The sequence below is a fragment of the Procambarus clarkii genome, chromosome 15, assembly GCF_040958095.1.
Source record: "Procambarus clarkii isolate CNS0578487 chromosome 15, FALCON_Pclarkii_2.0, whole genome shotgun sequence".
In the NCBI taxonomy this organism is placed as follows: domain Eukaryota; kingdom Metazoa; phylum Arthropoda; class Malacostraca; order Decapoda; family Cambaridae; genus Procambarus; species Procambarus clarkii.
In genome coordinates this window covers 7,721,122-7,744,653 of record NC_091164.1, presented here as the reverse complement: position 1 = coordinate 7,744,653, position 23,532 = coordinate 7,721,122, and the positions used below count along the sequence as shown (strand labels likewise).

General features: G+C 47.0%; 3 protein-coding genes and 1 long non-coding RNA gene across 4 annotated transcripts; 1 reads left to right on the top strand and 3 right to left on the bottom strand.

The window, feature by feature from the left end:
- Positions 1 to 993: 993 nt before the first annotated feature.
- Positions 994 to 5,968, bottom strand: LOC123759223 (uncharacterized). Its single transcript, XR_006773012.2, has 2 exons — positions 5,801 to 5,968; positions 994 to 1,542 (listed from the first exon to the last, which is right to left on the bottom strand). It is a non-coding gene; the product is annotated as an uncharacterized lncRNA (long non-coding RNA).
- A 2,795-nt stretch (positions 5,969 to 8,763) lies between these two features.
- On the bottom strand, positions 8,764 to 9,177 carry LOC138364867 (uncharacterized). The gene has a single exon (XM_069324855.1). It carries the CDS (start codon positions 9,175 to 9,177, stop codon positions 8,764 to 8,766), a length of 414 nt encoding a protein of 137 aa, XP_069180956.1.
- A 5,730-nt stretch (positions 9,178 to 14,907) lies between these two features.
- LOC123759156 (DNA-directed RNA polymerase subunit beta''-like) lies at positions 14,908 to 17,322 on the top strand. The gene has a single exon (XM_045744029.2). The coding sequence runs from the start codon at positions 14,908 to 14,910 to the stop codon at positions 17,320 to 17,322; it is 2,415 nt and encodes an 804-aa protein (XP_045599985.2).
- A 1,848-nt stretch (positions 17,323 to 19,170) lies between these two features.
- LOC138364866 (uncharacterized) lies at positions 19,171 to 19,584 on the bottom strand. The gene has a single exon (XM_069324852.1). It carries the CDS (start codon positions 19,582 to 19,584, stop codon positions 19,171 to 19,173), a length of 414 nt encoding a protein of 137 aa, XP_069180953.1.
- Between the last annotated feature and the right edge of the window lie 3,948 nt (positions 19,585 to 23,532).

Below are 23,532 nucleotides of genomic sequence, written 5' to 3'. Positions count from 1 at the left end.
CCTTGTCTATTTTGGACAGGAGACGAACTGGATGTTTTACCACTGCGCCACAGAGACTATATAGGTAACTGATTCTATTAACTACATTAAAATATGCACTGTATTCTCATCCAGGTGAGTTTAGGTAAGGATTTAGTCTTTATAACTTAGTGTTTGATATGTAAATTATGAGTCACAATAACGTGGCTGATGATATAAAGACTAAACCACACACCAGGAGATGAGGAGACGAAGACTTTTTTTTTTAAGATATATACAAGAGTTGTTACATTCTTGTACAGCCACTAGTACGCGTAGCGTTTCGGGCAGGTCCCTGGAATACGATCCCCGCCGCGAAGAATCGTTGTTACAACCAAGTACCCATTTTACTGTCGAGTTAAACAGAGGCTACAGTTAAGGATTTGCGCCCAGTAAATCCTCCCCGGCCAGGATACGAACCCATGACAAAGCGCTCGCGTAACGCCAGGCGAGTGTCTTACCACTGCACCACGGAGACTGGTTTGGGTTCGTCCTGGACCATTAGCAAGTCGATTGTGATGGGAGCGAGGTTGTTGTTGTTGTTGTTTTAGAATCAGCAATTGGGAACATAAAGTTCCCAGCAGCACGGGCTATGGTGAGCCCGTAGTGGACTTACCCGGCACAGGAGCGGGGCAAGTAGCATGGGCTATGGTGAGCCCGTAGTGGACTTACCTGGCACAGGAGCGGAGCTGTGTTTTTGTTTGTGTTCTTAGGAGGATCGGCGATTGCTTTTCTGAATCCTGAATCGCGACGTAACAGCCAAGAACGCAATAAGAACGACAAGTTTCGTACGTTCTTGCGTAACTGCTTCATGCATCCGACCCCAGGTGTACATTGCTCCTCGTGCACTACAGTCAGTACATTTATTTGTTAACAAACACAATGAAGCAAATAAACACACAAGAGACGAGGTATTCGTTATGTTTTTACTCAATAAAACATCTTGATAACTTAAAGGTTAAATAATAAACTATAAAAAGTACACCATGAACATAATTTTAATGAAGGCTTAAGATGATTTTCACAGCGAGAGTTTACAAATATAATCTGCACACAACAGCACAAGATTTCAATAGTAGCGTCTCAAGATAACCTCAAGATAACCTCAAGATAACCTCAAGATGGAGACCGGGAATATTCAGGCTGCGTCCAGTCATCCTCAGGCTCCAGCCATGAACTGGAACTCAGGCATGGTGACGTTAGACCACACTGGAGAAAGGGCAGCAGGAGATGGAACTGGGTACGTCAGGATATGAAACTTGTCACAATAGGGATTGGAGTCAGGGGGAAGATGTCTGTTCTTAGACGTAGATTCTCCGCTCATTCTCGAAGCTGCCGATCTCAAGGCTGTACCCTCCGAAGGTGGAGTAGGGACCCTGGAGGAAGGCGCTGGCACGCGGGAAGGAGCCCCCGGCCTGCGGGTAAGACGCCGTAGCCAACCTGGGGCGCTGCCTCGGCCGGGAACACCACTAGGAGCATGGCCACCAGCACCGCCGCCAGCAGGAGATAGCGCTTGTTGGGAGTCTGTAGCGGGAGAGATAAGAAGTCTTTAGCGCCCCCATTTTTAGGCGTTTGAGGAGTGTCAGTTCTTACTGGTTTATGAGCAGAGGTTACTGGGTTGTCTCAGTTGCTCAGCACCTTACATGGTTTGTTGTACAAGAGGTTGTTGCCCCCCCCCCCTCTCTCTCTCTCTCTCTCTCTCTCTCTCTCTCTCTCTCTCTCTCTCTCTCTCTCTCTCTCTCTCTCTCTCTCTCTCTCTCTCTCTCTCTCTCTCTCTCTCTCTCTCTCTCTCTCTCTCTCTCTCTCTCTCTCTCTCTCTCTCTCTCTCTCTCTCTCTCTCTCTCTCTCTCTCTCTCTCTCTCTCTCTCTCTCTCTCTCTCTCTCTCTCTCTCTCTCTCTCTCTCTCTCTCTCTCTCTCTCTCTCTCTCTCTCTCTCTCTCTCTCTCTCTCTCTCTCTCTCTCTCTCTCTCTCTCTCTCTCTCTCTCTCTCTCTCTCTCTCTCTCACTCTCTCTCTCACTCTCTCTCTCTCTCTCTCTCTATCTCTCTCACTCTCTCTCTCTCTCTCTCTCTCTCTCTCTCTCTCTCTCTCTCTCTCTCTCTCTCTCTCTCTCTCTCTCTCTCTCTCTCTCTCTCTCTCTCTCTCTCTCTCTCTCTCTCTCTCTCTCTCTCTCTCTCTCTCTCTCTCACACACTCTCTCTCACTCTCTCTCTCTCTCTCTCTCTCTCTCTCTCTCTCTCTCTCTCTCTCTCTCTCTCTCTCTCTCTCTCTCTCTCTCTCTCTCTCTCTCTCTCTCTCTCTCTCTCTCTCTCTCTCTCTCTCTCTCTCTCTCTCTCTCTCTCTCTCTCTCTCTCTCTCTCTCTCTCTCTCTCTCTCTCTCTCTCTCTCTCACTCTCTCTCTCTCTCTCTCTCTCTCTCTCTCTCTCTCTCTCTCTCTCTCTCTCTCTCTCTCTCTCTCTCTCTCTCTCTCACACACACAGGTTCTTGGGAACCTGTACACCAGTAGATTGACAGTTGAGAGGCGGGGCCAAAGGCCAAGAGCCGAAGATCAAGCCACTGCAAGCACAATTAGGTGAGTACACAGTTGTGTACACTTCTCACAGCTGTGAGAAGAATCAAGACAGATGAAGATAGACAGAGACTACTGGACGATCTGAGCAAACTGGAGGATCGGTCTAGAAAACGGGTACTAAAGTTCAACTCAGGAAAGTGTAAAGTAATGAAATTAGGCGAAAGGAGCAGAAGGCTGAACACAAGATACCATCTGGGAGGTGAAATCCTGCAAGAGGCAAATAGAGAGAAAGATCTGGGGGTTGACATCACACTCCAGAGCAGGACATTAAAAGGATATCATCAGCGGCATATGCTAGATTGGCCAACATAAGAACTGCTTTTAGAAACGTGTGTAAGGAATCGTTCAGGACCTTGTATACCACTTATGTCAGACCAATCCTGGAATATGCGGCCCCAGCCTGGAGTCCATACCTAGTTAAACTCAAGACAAAGTTAGAGAAGAGTCAGAGGAATGCCACCAGACTAGTCCTGGAACTGAGAGGTATGAGCTACGAGGAAAGGCTAAGGGAACTGAACCTCACGTCCCTAGAAAACAGAAGAGTATGGGGAGACATGATAACCACCTACAAAATTCTCAGGGTAATTGACAGGGTGGACAAAGATAAACTCTTTAGCACGGGTGGAACACCAACAAGGGGACACAGGTGGAAACTTAGTACCCAGATGAGCCACAGAGACATTAGAAAGAATTTTTTCAGTGTCAGAGTAGTTAGTAAATGGAATGCATTAAGTAGTGATGCGGTGGAGGCTGACTCTATACACAGTTTCAAATGTAGATATGATAGAGCCCAGTAGGCTCAGGAATCTGTACACCAGTTGATTGACAATCGAGAGGCGGGACCAAAGAGCAAAAGGTCAACCACCGCTGCACAACTCGGTGAGTACACGCACACGCACGCACGCACGCACAGACACACACACACACACACACACACACACACACACACACACACACACACACACACACACACACACACACACACACACACACACACACACACACACACACACACACACACACACACACACACACACACACACACACACACACACACACACACACACACACACACTTTTGCTCTTCTGGCCAACATACGAACGGCATTCAGAAACTTGTGTAAAGAATCATTCAGAACTTTGTATACCACATATGTCAGGCCAATCCTGGAGTATGCAGCCCCAGCATGGAGTCCATATCTAGTCAAGGATAAGACTAAACTGGAAAAGGTTCAAAGGTTTGCCACCAGACTAGTACCCGAGCTGAGAGGTATGAGCTACGAGGAGAGACTACGGGAATTAAACCTCACTTCGCTGGAAGACAGAAGAGTTAGGGGGGACATGATCACCACATTCAAGATTCTGAAGGGGATTGATAGGGTAGACAAAGACAGTCTATTTAACACAAGGGGAACACGCACAAGGGGACACAGGTGGAAACTGAGTGCCCAAATGAGCCACAGAGATATTAGAAAGAACTTTTTTAGTGTCAGAGTGGTTGACAAATGGAATGCATTAGGGGGTGATGTGGTGGAGGCTCACTCCATACACAGTTTCAAGTGTAGATATGACAGAGCCCGATAGGCTCAGGAATCTGTACACCTGTTGATTGACGGTTGAGAGGCGGGACCAAAGAGCCAGAGCTCAACCCCCGCAAACACAACTAGGTGAGTACAACTAGGTGAGTACACACACACACACACACACACACACACACACACACACACACACACACACACACCCCTATCTCCTGAGGCACATATAAATAGGATAACGACAGCAGCGTACTCTACACTGGCAAAATTTAGAACATCATTCAGAAACCTAAGTAAGGAGGCATTTAGGGACGCTTTACACTGCCTACGCGAGGCCAGTCTTAGAGTATGCCGCCTCATCATGGAGTCCCCCATCTGAAGAAGCATATAATGAAACTGGAAAAGGTTCAGAGGTTTGCAACGAGACTCGTCCCAGAGCTACGAGGGATGGGGTATGAGGAGCGCCTGAGGGAACTGTGCCTTACGACACTAGAAAGAAGAAGGGAGAGGGGGGACATGATAGGAACGTATAAGATACTCAGAGGGAATTGACAGAGTGGACATAGACGAAATGTTCACACGGAATAGTAACAGAACGAGGGGACATGGATGGAAGCTTGAGACTCAGATGAGTCACAGAGATGTTAGAAAGTTTTCTTTTAGCGTGAGAGTAGTGGGAAAAGGGAATGCACTTCAGGAACAGGTTGTGGAAGCAAATACTATTCATAATTTTAAAACCAGGTATGATAGGGAAATGGGACAGGAGTCATTACTGTAAACAACCGATGCTCGAAAGGCGGGATCCAAGAGTCGATGCTCGATCCTGCAGACACAACTAGGTGAGTACACATACACACACACACACACACACACACACACACACACACACACACACACACACACACACACACACACACACACACACACACACACACACACACACACACACACACACACACACACACACACACACACACACACACACACACACACACACACGCGCGCGCATTTCAGGAACCTGTGTAAGGAATCATTCAGGACTTTGTATACCCGTAACTTGGAGCCCGTAACTTTGGAGCCCGTAACTTGTCAAGCACAAGGCGAAGCTTGAAAAAGTTCAGAGATATGCCAGTAGGCTAGTCCCAGAACTAAGAGCCATGAGTTACGAAGAAAGGCTGCGAGAAATGTACCTCACGACACTAGAAGACTGAAGAGTAAGGGAAGACACGATCACTACCTACAAAATTCTCCGAGGAATTGAGAGAGAGAGAGAGAGAGAGAGAGAGAGAGAGAGAGAGAGAGAGAGAGAGAGAGAGACACCTCACAAAATCCCTTGAGATATACGAAGAGCATCCTAAGTGTTCCAGCGGTTGAGTGTTGGTTCAAGTTCAAGTTCAAGTATGTTTATTGAGATAAGCAATAAATACATCTCAAAGGGATAGAGTAGCTTAGGCTATTTCTACCCCTCTGTGTTGGTTCTGAAAATCAATGTCGTCTAAGACTAGCGAGGCCTGCAGATGGCGGTGTGGTCCCCCAAGCTGACGAGACGCCACTACACGCACTCCTCAAGCTGGAACTACCATAGTTCCCGATGATCAGGTACCTTCTGCAAGTGTTCACCTTCTTCCCTCTTGAACGTTGACGTAAAATGAGATCGTGCGGTTGGTACAAGACTCACCATTTCTGCGAAGAGCGTCTGGAGGTGGAGTCAGCAGGAGGAAGGGAGTGAGTGCGGTGTGGCCTGCTTCCTCAGGGTCTTATATATGAACAAGACCTGCCTAACGCTTCGCAAATCTTGCTTTTTTGTTTAAACAGGGATAAGACTCACAAAAAGATAGGAGGGGCTGCGTACAGAACCGGATTCCCTCGCGCCTGGCGGAATAGTCAAGCGCTGGAAACTGTTTTCGTCGCTTTTTGTCTTCTGATTCCTGCAGTGTTGTTGTTGTTGGTTGTGGTGGTCTGGTTGGTGGTTGTGGTGGTGCGGTTGGTGGTTGTGGTGGTGTGGTTGGTGGTTGTGGTGGTGTGGTTGGTGGTTGTGGTGGTGCGGTTGGTGGTTGTGGTGGTGCGGTTGGTGGTTGTGGTGGTCCGGTTGTTGGTTGTGGTGGTGTGGTTGGTGGTTGTGGTGGTGCGGTTGGTGGTTGTGGTGGTGCGGTTGGTGGTTGTGGTGGTGTGGTTGGTGGTTGTGGTGGTGTGGTTAGTGGTTGTGGTGGTGCGGTTGGTGGTTGTGGTGGTGTGGTTGGTGGTTGTGGTGGTCCGGTTGGTGGTTGTGGTGGTCCGGTTGGTGGTTGTGGTGGTCCGGTTGGTGGTTGTGGTGGTGTGGTTGGTGGTTGTGGTGGTGCGGTTGGTGGTTGTGGTGGTCCGGTTGGTGGTTGTGGTGGTGTGGTTGGTGGTTGTGGTGGTGTGGTTGGTGGTTGTGGTGGTGCGGTTGGTGGTTGTGGTGGTCCGGTTGGTGGTTGTGGTGGTCCGGTTGGTGGTTGTGGTGGTCCGGTTGGTGGTTGTGGTGGTGTGGTTGGTGGTTGTGGTGGTGCGGTTGGTGGTTGTGGTGGTCCGGTTGGTGGTTGTGGTGGTCCGGTTGGTGGTTGTGGTGGTGCGGTTGGTGGTTGTGGTGGTGCGGTTGGTGGTTGTGGTGGTGTGGTTGTTGGTTGTGGTGGTCCGGTTGGTGGTTGTGGTGGTCCGGTTGGTGGTTGTGGTGGTGTGGTTGGTGGTTGTGGTGGTGCGGTTGGTGGTTGTGGTGGTCCGGTTGTTGGTTGTGGTGGTGCGGTTGTTGGTTGTGGTGGTGCGGTTGTTGGTTGTGGTGGTGTGGTTGGTGGTTGTGGTGGTGCGGTTGTTGGTTGTGGTGGTCCGGTTGGTGGTTGTGGTGGTCCGGTTGTTGGTTGTGGTGGTGCGGTTGGTGGTTGTGGTGGTCCGGTTAGTGGTTGTGGTGGTCCGGTTGGTGGTTGTGGTGGTCCGGTTGGTGGTTGTGGTGGTCCGGTTGGTGGTTGTGGTGGTGCGGTTGGTGGTTGTGGTGGTGCGGTTGGTGGTTGTGGTGGTGTGGTTGTTGGTTGTGGTGGTCCGGTTGGTGGTTGTGGTGGTCCGGTTGGTGGTTGTGGTGGTGTGGTTGGTGGTTGTGGTGGTGTGGTTGGTGGTTGTGGTGGTGCGGTTGGTGGTTGTGGTGGTGTGGTTGGTGGTTGTGGTGGTGCGGTTGGTGGTTGTGGTGGTGTGGTTGGTGGTTGTGGTGGTCCGGTTGTTGGTTGTGGTGGTGTGGTTGGTGGTTGTGGTGGTGTGGTTGGTGGTTGTGGTGGTGTGGTTGGTGGTTGTGGTGGTGCGGTTGTTGGTTGTGGTGGTGCGGTTGGTGGTTGTGGTGGTGTGGTTGGTGGTTGTGGTGGTCCGGTTGGTGGTTGTGGTGGTGCGGTTGTTGGTTGTGGTGGTGCGGTTGGTGGTTGTGGTGGTGTGGTTGGTGGTTGTGGTGGTGTGGTTGGTGGTTGTGGTGGTCCGGTTGGTGGTTGTGGTGGTGCGGTTGTTGGTTGTGGTGGTCCGGTTGTTGGTTGTGGTGGTGCGGTTGGTGGTTGTGGTGGTGTGGTTGGTGGTTGTGGTGGTGTGGTTGGTGGTTGTGGTGGTCCGGTTGTTGGTTGTGGTGGTGCGGTTGGTGGTTGTGGTGGTGCGGTTGGTGGTTGTGGTGGTCCGGTTGGTGGTTGTGGTGGTCCGGTTGGTGGTTGTGGTGGTCCGGTTGTTGGTTGTGGTGGTGCGGTTGGTGGTTGTGGTGGTCCGGTTAGTGGTTGTGGTGGTCCGGTTGGTGGTTGTGGTGGTCCGGTTGGTGGTTGTGGTGGTGCGGTTGGTGGTTGTGGTGGTGTGGTTGGTGGTTGTGGTGGTCCGGTTGTTGGTTGTGGTGGTCTGGTTGGTGGTTGTGGTGGTGTGGTTGGTGGTTGTGGTGGTGTGGTTGGTGGTTGTGGTGGTCCGGTTAGTGGTTGTGGTGGTGTTGTGGACCTACAGAATCTCACTTTTTTCAACAATTGGGAAGTTTTGCTTCTATTCCCCCCTCCCTCCCCTCCCCTCTCCTCTCTTCCCCTCCTTCTCCCGTACGCCCCTGGCACTCTCCCGCCTGTCATATTTCCAACCCCTCAAAAAACCGGTCACCCTCCCCAGTAACCTCTCCCCTCTCCCAACTCCTCCTCCAAACCTCATCCTGTTGCTCCTCTCCCTCCCCGACCCCACTCCCCCTCCCCCCCCCCAATATTAACCCTCTTCATTTTCAAATCGAGGACAAAAACGACACAGGATAACGACAGGATTTTTTTTTTTTTGTAAATATTACTTAATGAGTTATGTCATGGCGTGGTCTCTGGGCCAAGGTCAGCCCGGGTGTGAGCACACTTACTGCAAGTTTAGTTCTCACTCAAGATGTCTGGGTGGCTGTGTTTAGTGGTGATGGATGGCTTACTCGTGATGGATGTCCCCATGATAAATACCCCGATGATGGATGCCCCCATGATGGATGCCCCAATGATGGATGCCCCCATGATAAATACCCCGATGATGGATGTCCCCATGATGGATGCCCCAATGATGGATGCCCCCATGATAAATACCCCCATGATGGATGCCCCCATGATGGATGCCCCAATGATGGATGCCCCCATGATAAATACCCCATGATGGATGCCCCTATGATGGATGCCCCAATGATGGATACCACCATGATAAATATCCCCCATGATGGATGCCCCCATGATAAATACCCCCATGATGGATGTCCCCATGATGGATACCCACCATGATGGATGCCCCAATGATGGATGCCCCCATGATGGATGCCCCCATGATGGATGCCCCCATGATAGATGCCCCAATGATGGATACCACCATGATGGATGCCCCCATGATGGATACCCACCATGATGGATGCCCCCATGATGGATGCCCCCATGATGGATACCCACCATGATGGATGCCCCCATGATGGATGCTACCATGATGGATGCCCCCATGATGGATACCCACCATGATGGATGCCCCTATGATGGATGCCACCATGATGGATACCACCATGATGGATGCCACCATGATGGATGCCCCCATGATGGATGCCCACCATGATGGATGCCCAACATGATGGATGCAACCATGATGGATGCCACCATGAAGGATGCCACCATGAAGGATGCCACCATGATGGATGTCATTATGATGGATACCGCATGATGGATACCCAACATGATGGAAGACCCCATGATGGATACCTATATGATGGATGTCACCATGATGGATGCCACCATGATGGATGTCACCATGATGGATGCCACCATGATGGATACCACCATGATGGATGCCACCATGATGGATGCCACCATGATTGATACCCCCATGATTTACCAATATCATGCTTTACCTATTGTTTACCTATTGTCACTAGATATAGCGGTGATCTTCTAAATTGGTCGCCAAGACTCGTGATGAATGCAGAATTGGATGACGGCTGCCAGGGTCCGGTCCGTTAACACGGCCCCTTTGACAGGGTGTGTAGGGGCTGACGTAGCCTGGTCCAAGGGCCTTGTTGACACCTGTGTCGAAGAGGAAGTTCTCCTTTGTTCTGGGGTGTCATGTGCTGGGAAGATGAGGTGGAACTGGTGAAGGGAGGAAGGTTTCTCACGAAGAACTCGGTCTGGCTCACCATCCTGTATCTTGTTTACGAAGTGAGGCAAGGTGTAAAGCTGGTGCGTGGAGGAGCAGTGTGGCTCGCCTCTGACACTGTCTCAGGCAGTGTGGGCCCCCCTGACACTGTCTCAGGCAGTGTGGGCCCCCCTGACACTGTCTCAGGCAGTGTGGGCCCCCCTGACACTGTCTCAGGCAGTGTGGCTCGCCCCTGACACTGTCTCAGGCAGTGTGGCTCGCCCCTGACACTGTCTCAGGCAGTGTGGCTCGCCCCTGACACTGTCTCAGGCAGTGTGGCTCGCCCCTGACACTGTCTCAGGCAGTGTGGCTCGCCCCTGACACTGTCTCAGGCAGTGTGGCTCGCCTCTGACACTGTCTCAGGCAGTGTGGCTCGCCCCTGACACTGTCTCAGGCAGTGTGGCTCGCCCCTGACACTGTCTCAGGCAGTGTGGCTCGCCCCTGACACTGTCTCAGGCAGTGTTACCTCCAGACACTGTCTCAGGCAGTGTGGCTCGCCCCTGACACTGTCTCAGGCAGTGTGGCTCGCCCCTGACACTGTCTCAGGCAGTGTGGCTCGCCCCTGACACTGTCTCAGGCAGTGTGGCTCGCCCCTGACACTGTCTCAGGCAGTGTGACCCCTGACACTCCCTCAGTCAGTGTGACCCCCCCCTGACACTCCCTCAGTCAGTGTGACCCCCCTGACACTCCCTCAGTCATTGAAACCACGACACTGTCACACACCTGCCTGGCAGCACCAGGTGTGTCAGGGAGCTGGGTGTGGCTTCCCCCACACTAGGGCATAACCTTGGCCAGAGCCGGGAACCTTGACTACCACAAACCTGTTTTTCCAGGCTTCCTCCAAGGTGACCACCGGCTGCAACCATGCAAAGGATTTCATCTATTTTCGAGTTGCTGCAATCTGCTGTTGCTACTGTTTTATATATATATATATATATATATATATATATATATATATATATATATATATATATATATATATATATATATATATATATATATATATATATATATATATATATATATATATATATATGACAGTGTCAGACCACGGAGGAAGAATTGAAAACTGGAATTTCCTTAAGTACTTTCGTATATTAATACATCTTCAGAAGGAATCCTGAAGATGTATTAATATGCGAATGTACTTAAGGAAATTCCTGTTTCAATTCTTCCTCCGTGGTCTGACACTGTCACATTTTTCATCACGTGTTAATTTTCGTGATTCACACACACACACACACACACACACACACACACACACACACACACACCACCTACAAGAATAGATGGCAAGCACGACACCGTACCCCTAGCCTCTCAGGTAGCCTCACCTCCCAGGTCACCTCCCAGGTCACCTCCCAGGCCACCTCCCAGGTCACCTCCCAGGTCACCTCCCAGGCCACCTCTCAGGCCACCTCCCAGGTCACATCCTCCCCAACTCAACCCTCCTATACCTCCTTCTGCCCTATCCCCTCAAAACCCCCCTGCCCCTGCCACATTTGCACTTCCCCAACAACTCCCCTGCCCCTGCTACATCACACCTGTCAACGACCCCAGTGGGTCAAGCCATCCCTTCCCCAAACCCACCTTCCCATCCCCCCTCCCCTATTACCCCCTCTTACTCCCCTGCCCCTTCTACCCCATTGCCTTCACTTCCATCTGCTCCATCCCAGCTTCCACTGCACCCCTCTTACACTCACCCCCCAAACCCCACCCAACCTTCACCCCTCCTATGCACCTCCAGCCCACATTTAACCCCTCACCTGTGACCCCCTAACACCTTCCCCCATCTCCCTCTTCCCCCTCTTCTACCCCAAAACCCCCACCTACCCCCGATTCCCTCATGTGATTCCTAGGAATCACATGAGACAAGCCCATGACATTACTCTAACAAGAGAAATGTTGAACAAGAATACTTGCATAATAGACAAAACCCAAGATTCAAGAAGATTACAAATTCTTGAGGCAATTCACATAAGAATAGAGCGACCTACCATGAACACCCAAATCACGGAACTATTTACTCTACCCACCATGAGAGTAAGGACAAGACAAGAACATATCGATGCCAACACAGAAGACAATGTCCAACATAACAGGCCAATTACACTGGATTAATCTTTGATAGGAGATGCCTCGTATGGGCCAATAAGCCTTCTGCAGCCCCTATGTTTATCCCTTATGTATCCCCCCATGTTTTCACCTTCATTGTATTATCACCTGACCTAATGCGGGTATAAAATCAACTAGTATTGTAAGATCTGTTCACTTGAGAATGAGCCATGGAGGTTCGAAACGTCGTGCAAATTATACAAATAAGTGCAATACACTCTATAGTAAATCACTTCTTTTCTTCACCTTAAAAGTACGAAAATGAGTTTTGGAGAACTCCTATTTCAATTAAGCCCTGATGCTAAGAAAATAGTTAGAGGGATAGAAGCCCTAAACCAGAAAATAATAAATACAGAATATGCGGTCATATTCAATGAAACATGTTTGAAAGAAAACCTGCTGCCAGTATACACCAATATATATATATATATATATATATATATATATATATATATATATATATATATATATATATATATATATATATATATATATATATATATATATATTATTAAATATGACCGAAAAAGTAAGATTAATAATTCTAACACGAATTTTCTCGATCTTTCGTACGTTTCTTTTCACTGTTGGTGGTAATTCAAAAATCAATTCTCCAAAATTCATTTTTATTTCTAGTCTGACGCCACACTTGAGCGCGTTTCGTAAAACTTATTACATTTTCAAAGACTTTAGTTTACGCATACACAACTGAATAGAACTTACACATCTTCGATTTCTTTATATCTACATTTGAGTGAGGTGGATGGGGTGTGGTGGTATTAATAGGGTATTAAATTCCTAAACACAAGACAGAACACGAAACAATGGGTATTGAATGGAAGTGATTGTAGAAACCCTATTGGTCCATATTTCTTGATGCTTCTATATTGGAGCGGAGTCTTGAGGTGGGTAGAATATAGTTGTGCATTAATTGGCTGTTGATTGCTGGTGTTGACTTCTTGAAGTGTAGTGCCTCGCAGACGTCAAGCCACCTGCTATCGCTGTATCTATCGATGATTTCTGTGACGTTTACTAGGATTTCTCTGGCGATGGTTTGGTTGTGGGAAGAGATTATATGTTCCTTAATGGAGCCCTGTTGCTTATGCATCGTTAAACGCCTAGAAAGAGATGTTGTTGTCTTGCCTATATATTGGGTTTTTTGGAGCTTACAGTCCCCAAGAGGGCATTTGAAGGCATAGACGACGTTGGTCTCTTTTAAAGCGTTCTGCTTTGTGTCTGGAGAGTTTCTCATGAGAAGGCTGGCCGTTTTTCTGGTTTTATAGTAAATCGTCAGTTGTATCCTCTGATTTTTGTCTGTAGGGATAACGTTTCTATTAACAATATCTTTCAGGACCCTTTCCTCCGTTTTATGAGCTGTGGAAAAGAAGTTCCTGTAAAATAGTCTAATAGGGGGTATAGGTGTTGTGTTAGTTGTCTTTTCAGAGGTTGCATGGCGTTTCACTCTCCTTCTTATGATGTCTTCGACGAAACCATTGGAGAAGCCGTTGTTGACAAGGACCTGCATTATCCTACAGAGTTCTTCGTCGACTTGCTTCCATTCTGAGCTGTGGCTGAGAGCACTGTCGACATAAGCGTTAACAACACTCCTCTTGTACCTGTCTGGGCAGTCGCTGTTGGCATTTAGGCACATTCCTATGTTCGTTTCCTTAGTGTAGACTGCAGTGTGGAAACCTCCGCTCTTTTCCATGACTGTTACATCTAGAAAGGGCAGCTTCCCATCCTTTTCCATCTCGTAAGTGAAACGCAGCACGGAACTCTGCTCAAATGCCTCCTTCAGCTCCTCAAAACTGCTGGGAGCTGAAGCTGAAGGAGGCATTTGAGCAGAGTTCCGTGCTGCGTTTCACTTACGAGATGGAAAAGGATGGGAAGCTGCCCTTTCTAGATGTAACAGTCATGGAAAAGAGCGGAGGTTGATTTGATAAAATGGGCATAGCATTTTATCAAATCACCTCATTCTTTGGGGCACACGTGAGGAACACAAATGCGAACAAGCCTGAATGGTTCGAACGGGAGCTACGAGGCCTCGCTACCAAGAGGCGGGAACTACAAGGCCTCGCTAGCAAGGAGCAAGAGCTACGAGGCCTCGCTAGCAAGGAGCAAGAGCTACGAGGCCTCGCTAGTAAGGAACGGGAGCTACGAGGCCTCGCTAGCAAAGAGCGGGATCTACGAGGCCTCGCTAGTAAGGAACGGGAGCTACGAGGCCTCGCTAGCAAGGAGCAAGAGCTACGAGGCCTCACTAGCAAGGAGCGGGAGCTACGAGGCCTCGCTAGTAAGGAACGGGAGCTACGAGGCCTCGCTAGTAAGGAACGGGAGCTACGAGGCCTCGCTAGCAAGGAGCGGGAGCTACGAGGCCTCGCTAGTAAGGAACGGGAGCTACGAGGCCTCGCTAGTAAGGAACGGGAGCTACGAGGCCTCGCTAGCAAGGAGCGGGAGCTACGAGGCCTCGCTAGCAAGAAACGGGAGCTACGAGGCCTCGCTAGCAAGGAACGGGAGCTACGAGGCCTCGCTAGCAAGGAACAGGAGCTACGAGGCCTCGCTAGCAAGGCACGGGAGCTACGAGGCCTCGCTAGCAAGGAGCGGGAGCTACGAGGCCTCTCTAGCAAGGAGCAGCTGCTACGAGGCCTCGCTAATAGCTAGCAGCTGAGAGACGAGTGATACGAGAATTTGGGAGAAGTAGAAAAAAGGGGAAAGAAGGGGAGAGGGAACAGGAGCAGACTGGGGGAAGAGGAAAGGATGAAAAATGAAGGGGAAATTTAGTGGAAAAGGATGGGGAAGAGGGAGGGGAAGAAGTGGAAGAGGGAGGGGAGAAGGGTGAAAGAGGTAGATAAAAAATGGGATAGGAAGGAAGAATAGAGGGAAAAGAATAGGAAGGGGGAATAGGGGAATGGGAGATGGGTGAGGAAGGAGGAATAGGGGGGAAAGGGTGCAGAAGGTGTGGTAACACATAAGTAATACAAAATGAGTAATATATCAAGAGGGACTTTTTAAAATGAGTTGTATATTATGGAAAACTTGTACAATGAGTTGTATATAAGGGAAAACTTGTACAATGAGGTGTATATCATGGAAAACTTGTACAATGAGGTGTATATAAGGGAAAACTTGTACAATGAGGTGTATATAAGGGAAAACTTGTACAATGAGGTGTATATTATGGAAAACTTGTACAATGAGGTGTATATCATGGAAAACTTGTACAATGAGGTGTATATCATGGAAAACTTGTACAATGAGGTGTATATTATGGAAAACTTGTACAATGAGGTGTATATTATGGAAAACTTGTACAATGAGGTGTATATAAGGGAAAACTTGTACAATGAGGTGTATATAAGGGAAAACTTGTACAATGAGGTGTATATTATGGAAAACTTGTACAATGAGGTGTATATAAGGGAAAACTTGTACAATGAGGTGTATATTATGGAAAACTTGTACAATGAGGTGTATATTATGGAAAACTTGTACAATGAGGTGTATATAAGGGAAAACTTGTACAATGAGGTGTATATTATGGAAAACTTGTACAATGAGGTGTATATAAGGGAAAACTTGTACAATGAGGTGTATATAAGGGAAAACTTGTACAATGAGGTGTATATTATGGAAAACTTGTACAATGAGGTGTATGTAAGGGAAAACTTGTACAATGAGGTGTATATCATGGAAAACTTGTACAATGAGGTGTATATAAGGGAAAACTTGTACAATGAGGTGTATATTATGGAAAACTTGTACAATGAGGTGTATATAAGGGAAAACTTGTACAATGAGGTGTATATTATGGAAAACTTGTACAATGAGGTGTATATCATGGAAAACTTGTACAATGAGGTGTATATCATGGAAAACTTGTACAATGAGGTGTATATAAGGGAAAACTTGTACAATGAGGTGTATATTATGGAAAACTTGTACAATGAGGTGTATATAAGGGAAAACTTGTACAATGAGGTGTATATAAGGGAAAACTTGTACAATGAGGTGTATATAAGGGAAAACTTGTACAATGAGGTGTATATAAGGGAAAACTTGTACAATGAGGTGTATATTATGGAAAACTTGTACAATGAGGTGTATATAAGGGAAAACTTGTACAATGAGGTGTATGTAAGGGAAAACTTGTACAATGAGGTGTATATTATGGAAAACTTGTACAATGAGGTGTATATTATGGAAAACTTGTACAATGAGGTGTATATAAGGGAAAACTTGTACAATGAGGTGTATATAAGGGAAAACTTGTACAATGAGGTGTATATAAGGGCAAACTTGTACAATGAGGTGTATATTATGGAAAACTTGTACAATGAGGTGTATATAAGGGAAAACTTGTACAATGAGGTGTATGTAAGGGAAAACTTGTACAATGAGGTGTATATTATGGAAAACTTGTACAATGAGGTGTATATTATGGAAAACTTGTACAATGAGGTGTATATTATGGAAAACTTGTACAATGAGGTGTATATTATGGAAAACTTATACAATGAGGTGTATATTATGGAAAACTTGTACAATGAGGTGTATATTATGGAAAACTTATACAATGAGGTGTATATTATGGAAAACTTGTACAATGAGGTGTATGTAAGGGAAAACTTGTACAATGAGGTGTATATTATGGAAAACTTGTACAATGATGTGTATATAAGGGAAAACTTGTACAATGAGGTGTATATAAGGGAAAACTTGTACAATGAGGTGTATATAAGGGAAAACTTGTACAATGAGGTGTATATCATGGAAAACTTGTACAATGAGGTGTATGTAAGGGAAAACTTGTACAATGAGGTGTATATTATGGAAAACTTGTACAATGATGTGTATATAAGGGAAAACTTGTACAATGAGGTGTATATAAGGGAAAACTTGTACAATGAGGTGTATATTATGGAAAACTTGTACAATGAGGTGTATATAAGGGAAAACTTGTACAATGAGGTGTATATAAGGGAAAACTCGTACAATGAGGTGTATATAAGGGAAAACTTGTACAATGAGGTGTATATAAGGGAAAACTTGTACAATGAGGTGTATATAAGGGAAAACTTGTACAATGAGGTGTATATTATGGAAAACTTGTACAATGAGGTGTATATAAGGGAAAACTTGTACAATGTGGTGTATATAAGGGAAAACTTGTACAATGAGGTGTATATAAGGGAAAACTTGTACAATGAGGTGTATATAAGGGAAAACTTGCACAATGAGGTGTATATAAGGGAAAACTTGTACAATGAGGTGTATATAAGGGAAAACTTGTACAATGAGGTGTATATTATGGAAAACTTGTACAATGAGGTGTATATAAGGGAAAACTTGTACAATGTGGTGTATATAAGGGAAAACTTGTACAATGAGGTGTATATAAGGGAAAACTTGTACAATGAGGTGTATATCATGGGCAACTTGTAAAATGAGTTGACTGTCAAGAGTTTTAAAATGAGTTATATAAAGTGTGGACTTGAAGTATTAGCGGCGTAAACCAGTACACGTCCAATAAAAACAGACTCAGACAAAAACGAAACAAAAAAACACAATAATTTGCTTGAAGGTCAGTTGAATGATGTTGACCCTCTGTTGCTGTGTTGCATATTTGGTCAGGTCGTGTCTGTGTTTTTGTTACGGCAGGATGATTGACCACCTCCTGATGGCTGGGTCTGAAGCCACCTCCTGATGGCTGGGTCTGAAGCCACCTCCTGATGGCTGGGTCTGAAGCCACCTCCTGATGGCTGGGTCTGAAGCCACCTCCTGATGGCTGGGTCTGAAGCCACCTCCTGATGGCTGGGTCTGAAGCCACCTCCTGATGGCTGGGTCTGAAGCCACCTCCTGATGGCTGGGTCTGAAGCCACCTCCTGATGGCTGGGTCTGAAGCCACCTCCTGATGGCTGGGTCTGAAGCCACCTCCTGATGGCTGGGTCTGAAGCCGTCTCACGCACAAAAAAAGGAAAATGGCAGAAGGCCAGTTGCTTGCTGTTAGGTAACCACCCAGACTCCTAATTTATATCTCAATATGGAATGTCTGTGTGCTGGTCTGCTTGTCTGTCTGTCCAAAGAAAAAAGGCCAGAGGCTATTGGCTAGCCTCCCTCAAATTTGCAAGATGACACATGTCGGGTAAGTGAGCGTCACAGGTCAGTCGGGGGTCGGCCCAGGTAACACTGTTTACACAATAGCAGCATCAATATCAATTTTCACGCTCTGAAATGAAATCAAGTGTTGTGTTTTCCGTAGATTTTAGGCTTGCTCTCCCCATTTCCCGGGCGTTTGAATGGTTTACTAGAAGGCGCTTCAGGTACCTATCTTGGTCTTGGGGACACGAGAGGTACCTATCTTGGTTTTGGAGGAAATAGAGGCACCTGTCTTGGTCGTGGAGGCCCCTAGAGGCACCTATCTTGGTTTTGGAGGCACTAGATGCACCTATCTTAGTCATGGAAGCACTAGAAGTCCTTATCTTTGTCTTGGAGGCTCTAGAAGCACTTATCATGGTCTTGGAGGCACTACATGCACCTATCTTGATCTTGGAAGCACTAGAGGTCCTTTGTCATGAGGCACTAGAGGCACCTATCTTAGTCTTGAAGGCACTAGAGGTACCTCTCTAAGTCTTGGAGGCACCTAACTTGGTCTTGGAGGCACCTATCTTGGTCTTGGAGGCACCTATCTTGGTCTTGGAGGCATCTATCTTGGTTGTGAAGGCACTAGAGGCACCTATTTTGGTCTTGGAGACATAGAGGTACGTATCTTGATCTTGGAGGCACCTAACTTGGTCTTGGAGGCACCTAACTTGGTCTTGGAGGCACCTAACTTGGTCTTGGAGGCACCTAACTTGGTCTTGGAGGCACTAGAAGCACCTATCTTGGTCTTGGAGGCACTAGAGGCACCTATCTTCGTCTTGGAGGCACCTATCTTGGTCTTGGAGGTTCTAGAGGTACCTATCTTAGTCTTGGAGGAACTTGAGGCACCAATCTTGGTCTTGGAAGCCCTAGAGGCACCTGCCATGGTCCTGGACGCACTAGAGACATCAATCATGGTCTTGGAGGCACTAGAGGCACCTATCTTGGTCTAGGAGGCACTAAAGGCACCTATCTTGGTCTTGGAAGCACTAGAGGCACCTATCCTGGTCTTGGAGGCACTAGAGGCACCTATCTTGGTCTTGGAGGCACTAGAGGCACCTATCTTTGTCTTGGAGGCTCTAGAGGCACATATCTTGGTCTTAGAGGAACTAGAGGAACCTATCTTTGTCTTGGAGGGACTAGAAGCACATATCATGGTCTTAGAGGCACTAGAGGCACCCTCTTGGTCTTGGAGGCCCTAGAGGCACCTATCTTGGTCTTGGAGGCACTAGAGGCACGTATCGTGGCCTTGGAGGCACTAGAGGCACCTATCTTGGTCTTGGAGGGACTAGAAGCACCTATCTTGGTCTTGGAGGCCCTAGAGGCACCTATCTTGGTCTTGGAGACACTAGAGGCACCTATCTTGGTCTTGGAGGCCCTAGAGGCACCTATCTTGGTCTTAGAGGCACTAGAGGCACCTATCTTCGTCTTGGAGGCACCTATCTTGGTCTTGGAGGTTCTAGAGGTACCTATCTTAGTCTTGGAGGAACTTGAGGCACCAATCTTGGTCTTGGAAGCCCTAGAGGCACCTGCCATGGTCTTGGACGCACTAGAGACATCAATCATGGTCTTGGAGGCACTAGAGGCACCTATCTTGGTCTAGGAGGCACTAAAGGCACCTATCTTGGTCTTGGAAGCACTAGAGGCACCTATCCTGGTCTTGGAGGCACTAGAGGCACCTATCTTGGTCTTGGAGGCACTAGAGGCACCTATCTTTGTCTTGGAGGCTCTAGAGGCACATATCTTGGTCTTAGAGGAACTAGAGGAACCTATCTTTGTCTTGGAGGGACTAGAAGCACATATCATGGTCTTAGAGGCACTAGAGGCACCCTCTTGGTCTTGGAGGCCCTAGAGGCACCTATCTTGGTCTTGGAGGCACTAGAGGCACGTATCGTGGCCTTGGAGGCACTAGAGGCACCTATCTTGGTCTTGGAGGGACTAGAAGCACCTATCTTGGTCTTGGAGGCCCTAGAGGCACCTATCTTGGTCTTGGAGACACTAGAGGCACCTATCTTGGTCTTGGAGGCCCTAGAGGCACCTATCTTGGTCTTAGAGGCACTAGAGGCACCTATCCTGGTCTTGGAGGCACTAGAGGCACCTATCTTGGTCTTGGAGGGACTAGAAGCACCTATCTTGGTCTTGGAGGCACTAGAGGCACCTTTCCTGGTCTTGGAGGCACTAGAGGCACATATCTTGGACTTGGAGGCACTAGAGGCACCTAACTTGGTCTTGGAGGCACTAGAGGCACATATCTTGGACTTGGAGGAACTAGAGGAACCTATCTTGGTCTTAGAGGCACTAGAGGCACCTATCTTGCTCTTGGAGGCACTAGAGGCACTTATGTTGGTCTTGGAGGTGCTACAGCTTCATGCATTGGTCTGCTTACGTTGCCTCGAAATATACGTTAAACTCGTATTTTTCAGTAAGGTGGGAGTCAGAGAGCAATAAGGTCGATTATAATGTCTAAGTGATGGGAACGCGAATGAAATTTTGTGTGTTATCTTCAATAGTGTGTTTAGTATGGTTCATGTCGTGATGGGTACTCCTCCAGACGTGCGGAGGGGTCATGTTCACTACCCAGGTGAGTGGGTCATGGTCACTACCCAGGTGAGTGGGTCATGGTCACTACCCTGGTGAGTGAGTCATGGTCACTACCCTGGTGAGTGAGTCATGGTCACTACCCTGGTGAGTGAGTCATGGTCACTACCCAAGTGAGTGAGTCATGGTCACTACCCAGGTGAGTGGGTCATGGTCACTACCCTGGTGAGTGGGTCATGTTCACTACCCTGGTGAGTGGGTCATGTTCACTACCCTGGTGAGTGGGTCATGTTCACTACCCTGGTGAGTGAGTCATGTTCACTACCCTGGTGAGTGGGTCATGTTCACTACCCTGGTGAGTGAGTCATGTTCACTACCCTGGTGAGTGAGTCATGTTCACTACCCAGGTGAGTGGGTCATGTTCACTACCCAGGTGAGTGAGTCATGTTCACTACCCTGGTGAGTGAGTCATGTTCACTACCCTGGTGAGTGGGTCATGTTCACTACCCTGGTGAGTGAGTCATGTTCACTACCCTGGTGAGTGAGAGATATTTACTACCCCGGTGAGTGAGTCAAATTCACTACCCATGGGAGTGGGTCATATTCACTACCCATGGGAGTGGGTCATATTCACTACCCATGGGAGTGGGTCATATTCACTACCCATGGGAGTGAGTCATATTCACTACCCATGGAAGTGGGTCATATTCACTATACCCATGGGAGTGGGTCATATTCACTACCCATGGGAGTGGGTCATATTCACTACCCATGGGAGTGGGTCATATTCACTACCCATGGGAGTGGGTCATATTCACTACCCATGGGAGTGGGTCATATTCACTACCCATGGGAGTGGGTCATATTCACTACCCATGGGAGGTGGTCATATTCACTACCCATGGGAGTGGGTCATATTCACTACCCCGGTGAGTGAGTCAAATTCACTACCCATGGGAGTGGGTCATATTCACTACCCATGGGAGTGGGTCATATTCACTACCCATGGGAGTGGGTCATATTCACTACCCCGGTGAGTGAGTCAAATTCACTACCCTGGTGAGTGAGTCAAATTCACTACCCTGGTGAGTGAGTCAAATTCACTACCCATGGGAGTGGGTCATATTCACTACCCAGGCAAGTGAGACATATTCGCTTCCCCAGCAAGGGTACTGGTGCTTGCTAGCTCCCAGCTGCTCCAGGGAAGTCATTCTTGACTTACACAAACACACTGGGATTCCACAAAAACACTTGGACTCCACAAACACACTTGAACTCCAATAACAGCTCAAGAGAGCCACGAGGCAGAGTACCTTACAAATTAGTCTAATTATCCTTCACACACCTGTAATTCTCGGGTACAGAGATCCTGTAACGTCAAGTATGACTCACTATCCATGTGCTGAATTTAATGTTTGGTTTCAAAGACACTATGCTTTTCTGTGTTTAGTTTATTCCATAAATTCCTTTACCCTATTTTGTGAGCACCTATTTCGCCCTATTTCACCCGTGTGAAGTGAAGCCTTTTAGGCCATTCTTCTCCCATTTGAAGGTGCTGGGGACATATGGCAACCTCTTGGTAAGACTTGACTGTGACAAACAGTGACAAATAAAATTTGTCATTGTTTGCGAGATGCGAGTTCGTAAACAAACAGTACCAACGTCTCAAGGAGCGCATGACTTGCACACAAACGACCACTGTCATGTACTCTGAGGCATTGTAGTTGTCTTGTATGTAATCGTATTTTGTTTTATTTTCAATCATTTTCCTGTATTGTATTGTTATGGAGCGTGGATGTATTGTAATTAATTTGTAACGCAAATTTCATTTAGATTAATTTGTAATGATATATTCTTGTATCGTCGTTGATTGTGGGACTTTAGACTAGAGTCCAACCACTTGGACTGGTCGGTACAACGATGACCCGGCTTTAATACAGGTCGGCGTTCGATCCCCGAATTTGCAAGGGGCTGGGCTTAGTATCTTCAGCCCGGCTTCATATCCCAGCTCCTATCCTGTCTTCCCTATCCCCCATATGTTATATAGTCATACTGACAGCAATTTCTCCTGATAATTACGTAAATTAGAGATCATTGTAGTCAGGAGAAGTGGTGTGGGAGAAGTAGTGTGGGAGAAGTGGTGTGGGAGAAGTGTGGGAGAAGCCCCAGTCATTTACTTAAGACTGTGAGACTGTCAATTCTGATCTCGGACCTTTACCTCCTTTCTCTTCAAGTCCTCATTCTCGTTCTCAAGTTTTTAATTTCGTTGAGCAAGGTTAAGATCTGAATATTAGATCTTTCAGGTCTGTTAAAGGTGTTAAATTGGGTTAGGTTAGGTGGACAAAAATTTAGTTTCGTTGAACTTGACAGAGCTCTATAATATTTTAGTAGAGATGTTAAATTATGTGAGAGGAGTGGTGAAGTAGAGTTGAGGTACAGGAGGCTTAGAGAAAGAGAGATGCCTGCATGGAGCCTTCGAGGCAGAGAGGAGTTCTGGAAATATCATAAGATTCGTATTAAAAGTATCCAAGTAAATCTTGACCAAAAATCGCGTTACCAGTAGAGTGCTTAAATACTTCGCTCTAGATTAATATCTCTGTTGTAATTACTTCAAAGTTAACACCATAAAAATAAAAAAAATTAAAATGAAAAGAATATATATTATTGCAATAAGAGAAACATGGGTGAATGCATAAAACTGGGAAATATTAGCAAATACCAAATTGATGATATACAAATTGTTTCATACTGATTTTCAAATTAGACGAAGAAGGTGAGTAACAAGATATGTTGGTGAAAATTTAAAACGTACTGACAAAAGGCATCAACTTAAAGAAAAAACTTGAACTGAAATTAAGATAATGATAGCCTAATACTAGGAGCAACGTATAGGCCATATATTTAGGATATGTGCTTCAGTTTGGAGGGTATCGGCAGTAGTATCCAAGTTGAGTCACATCCCTGGAATTTAAGAAA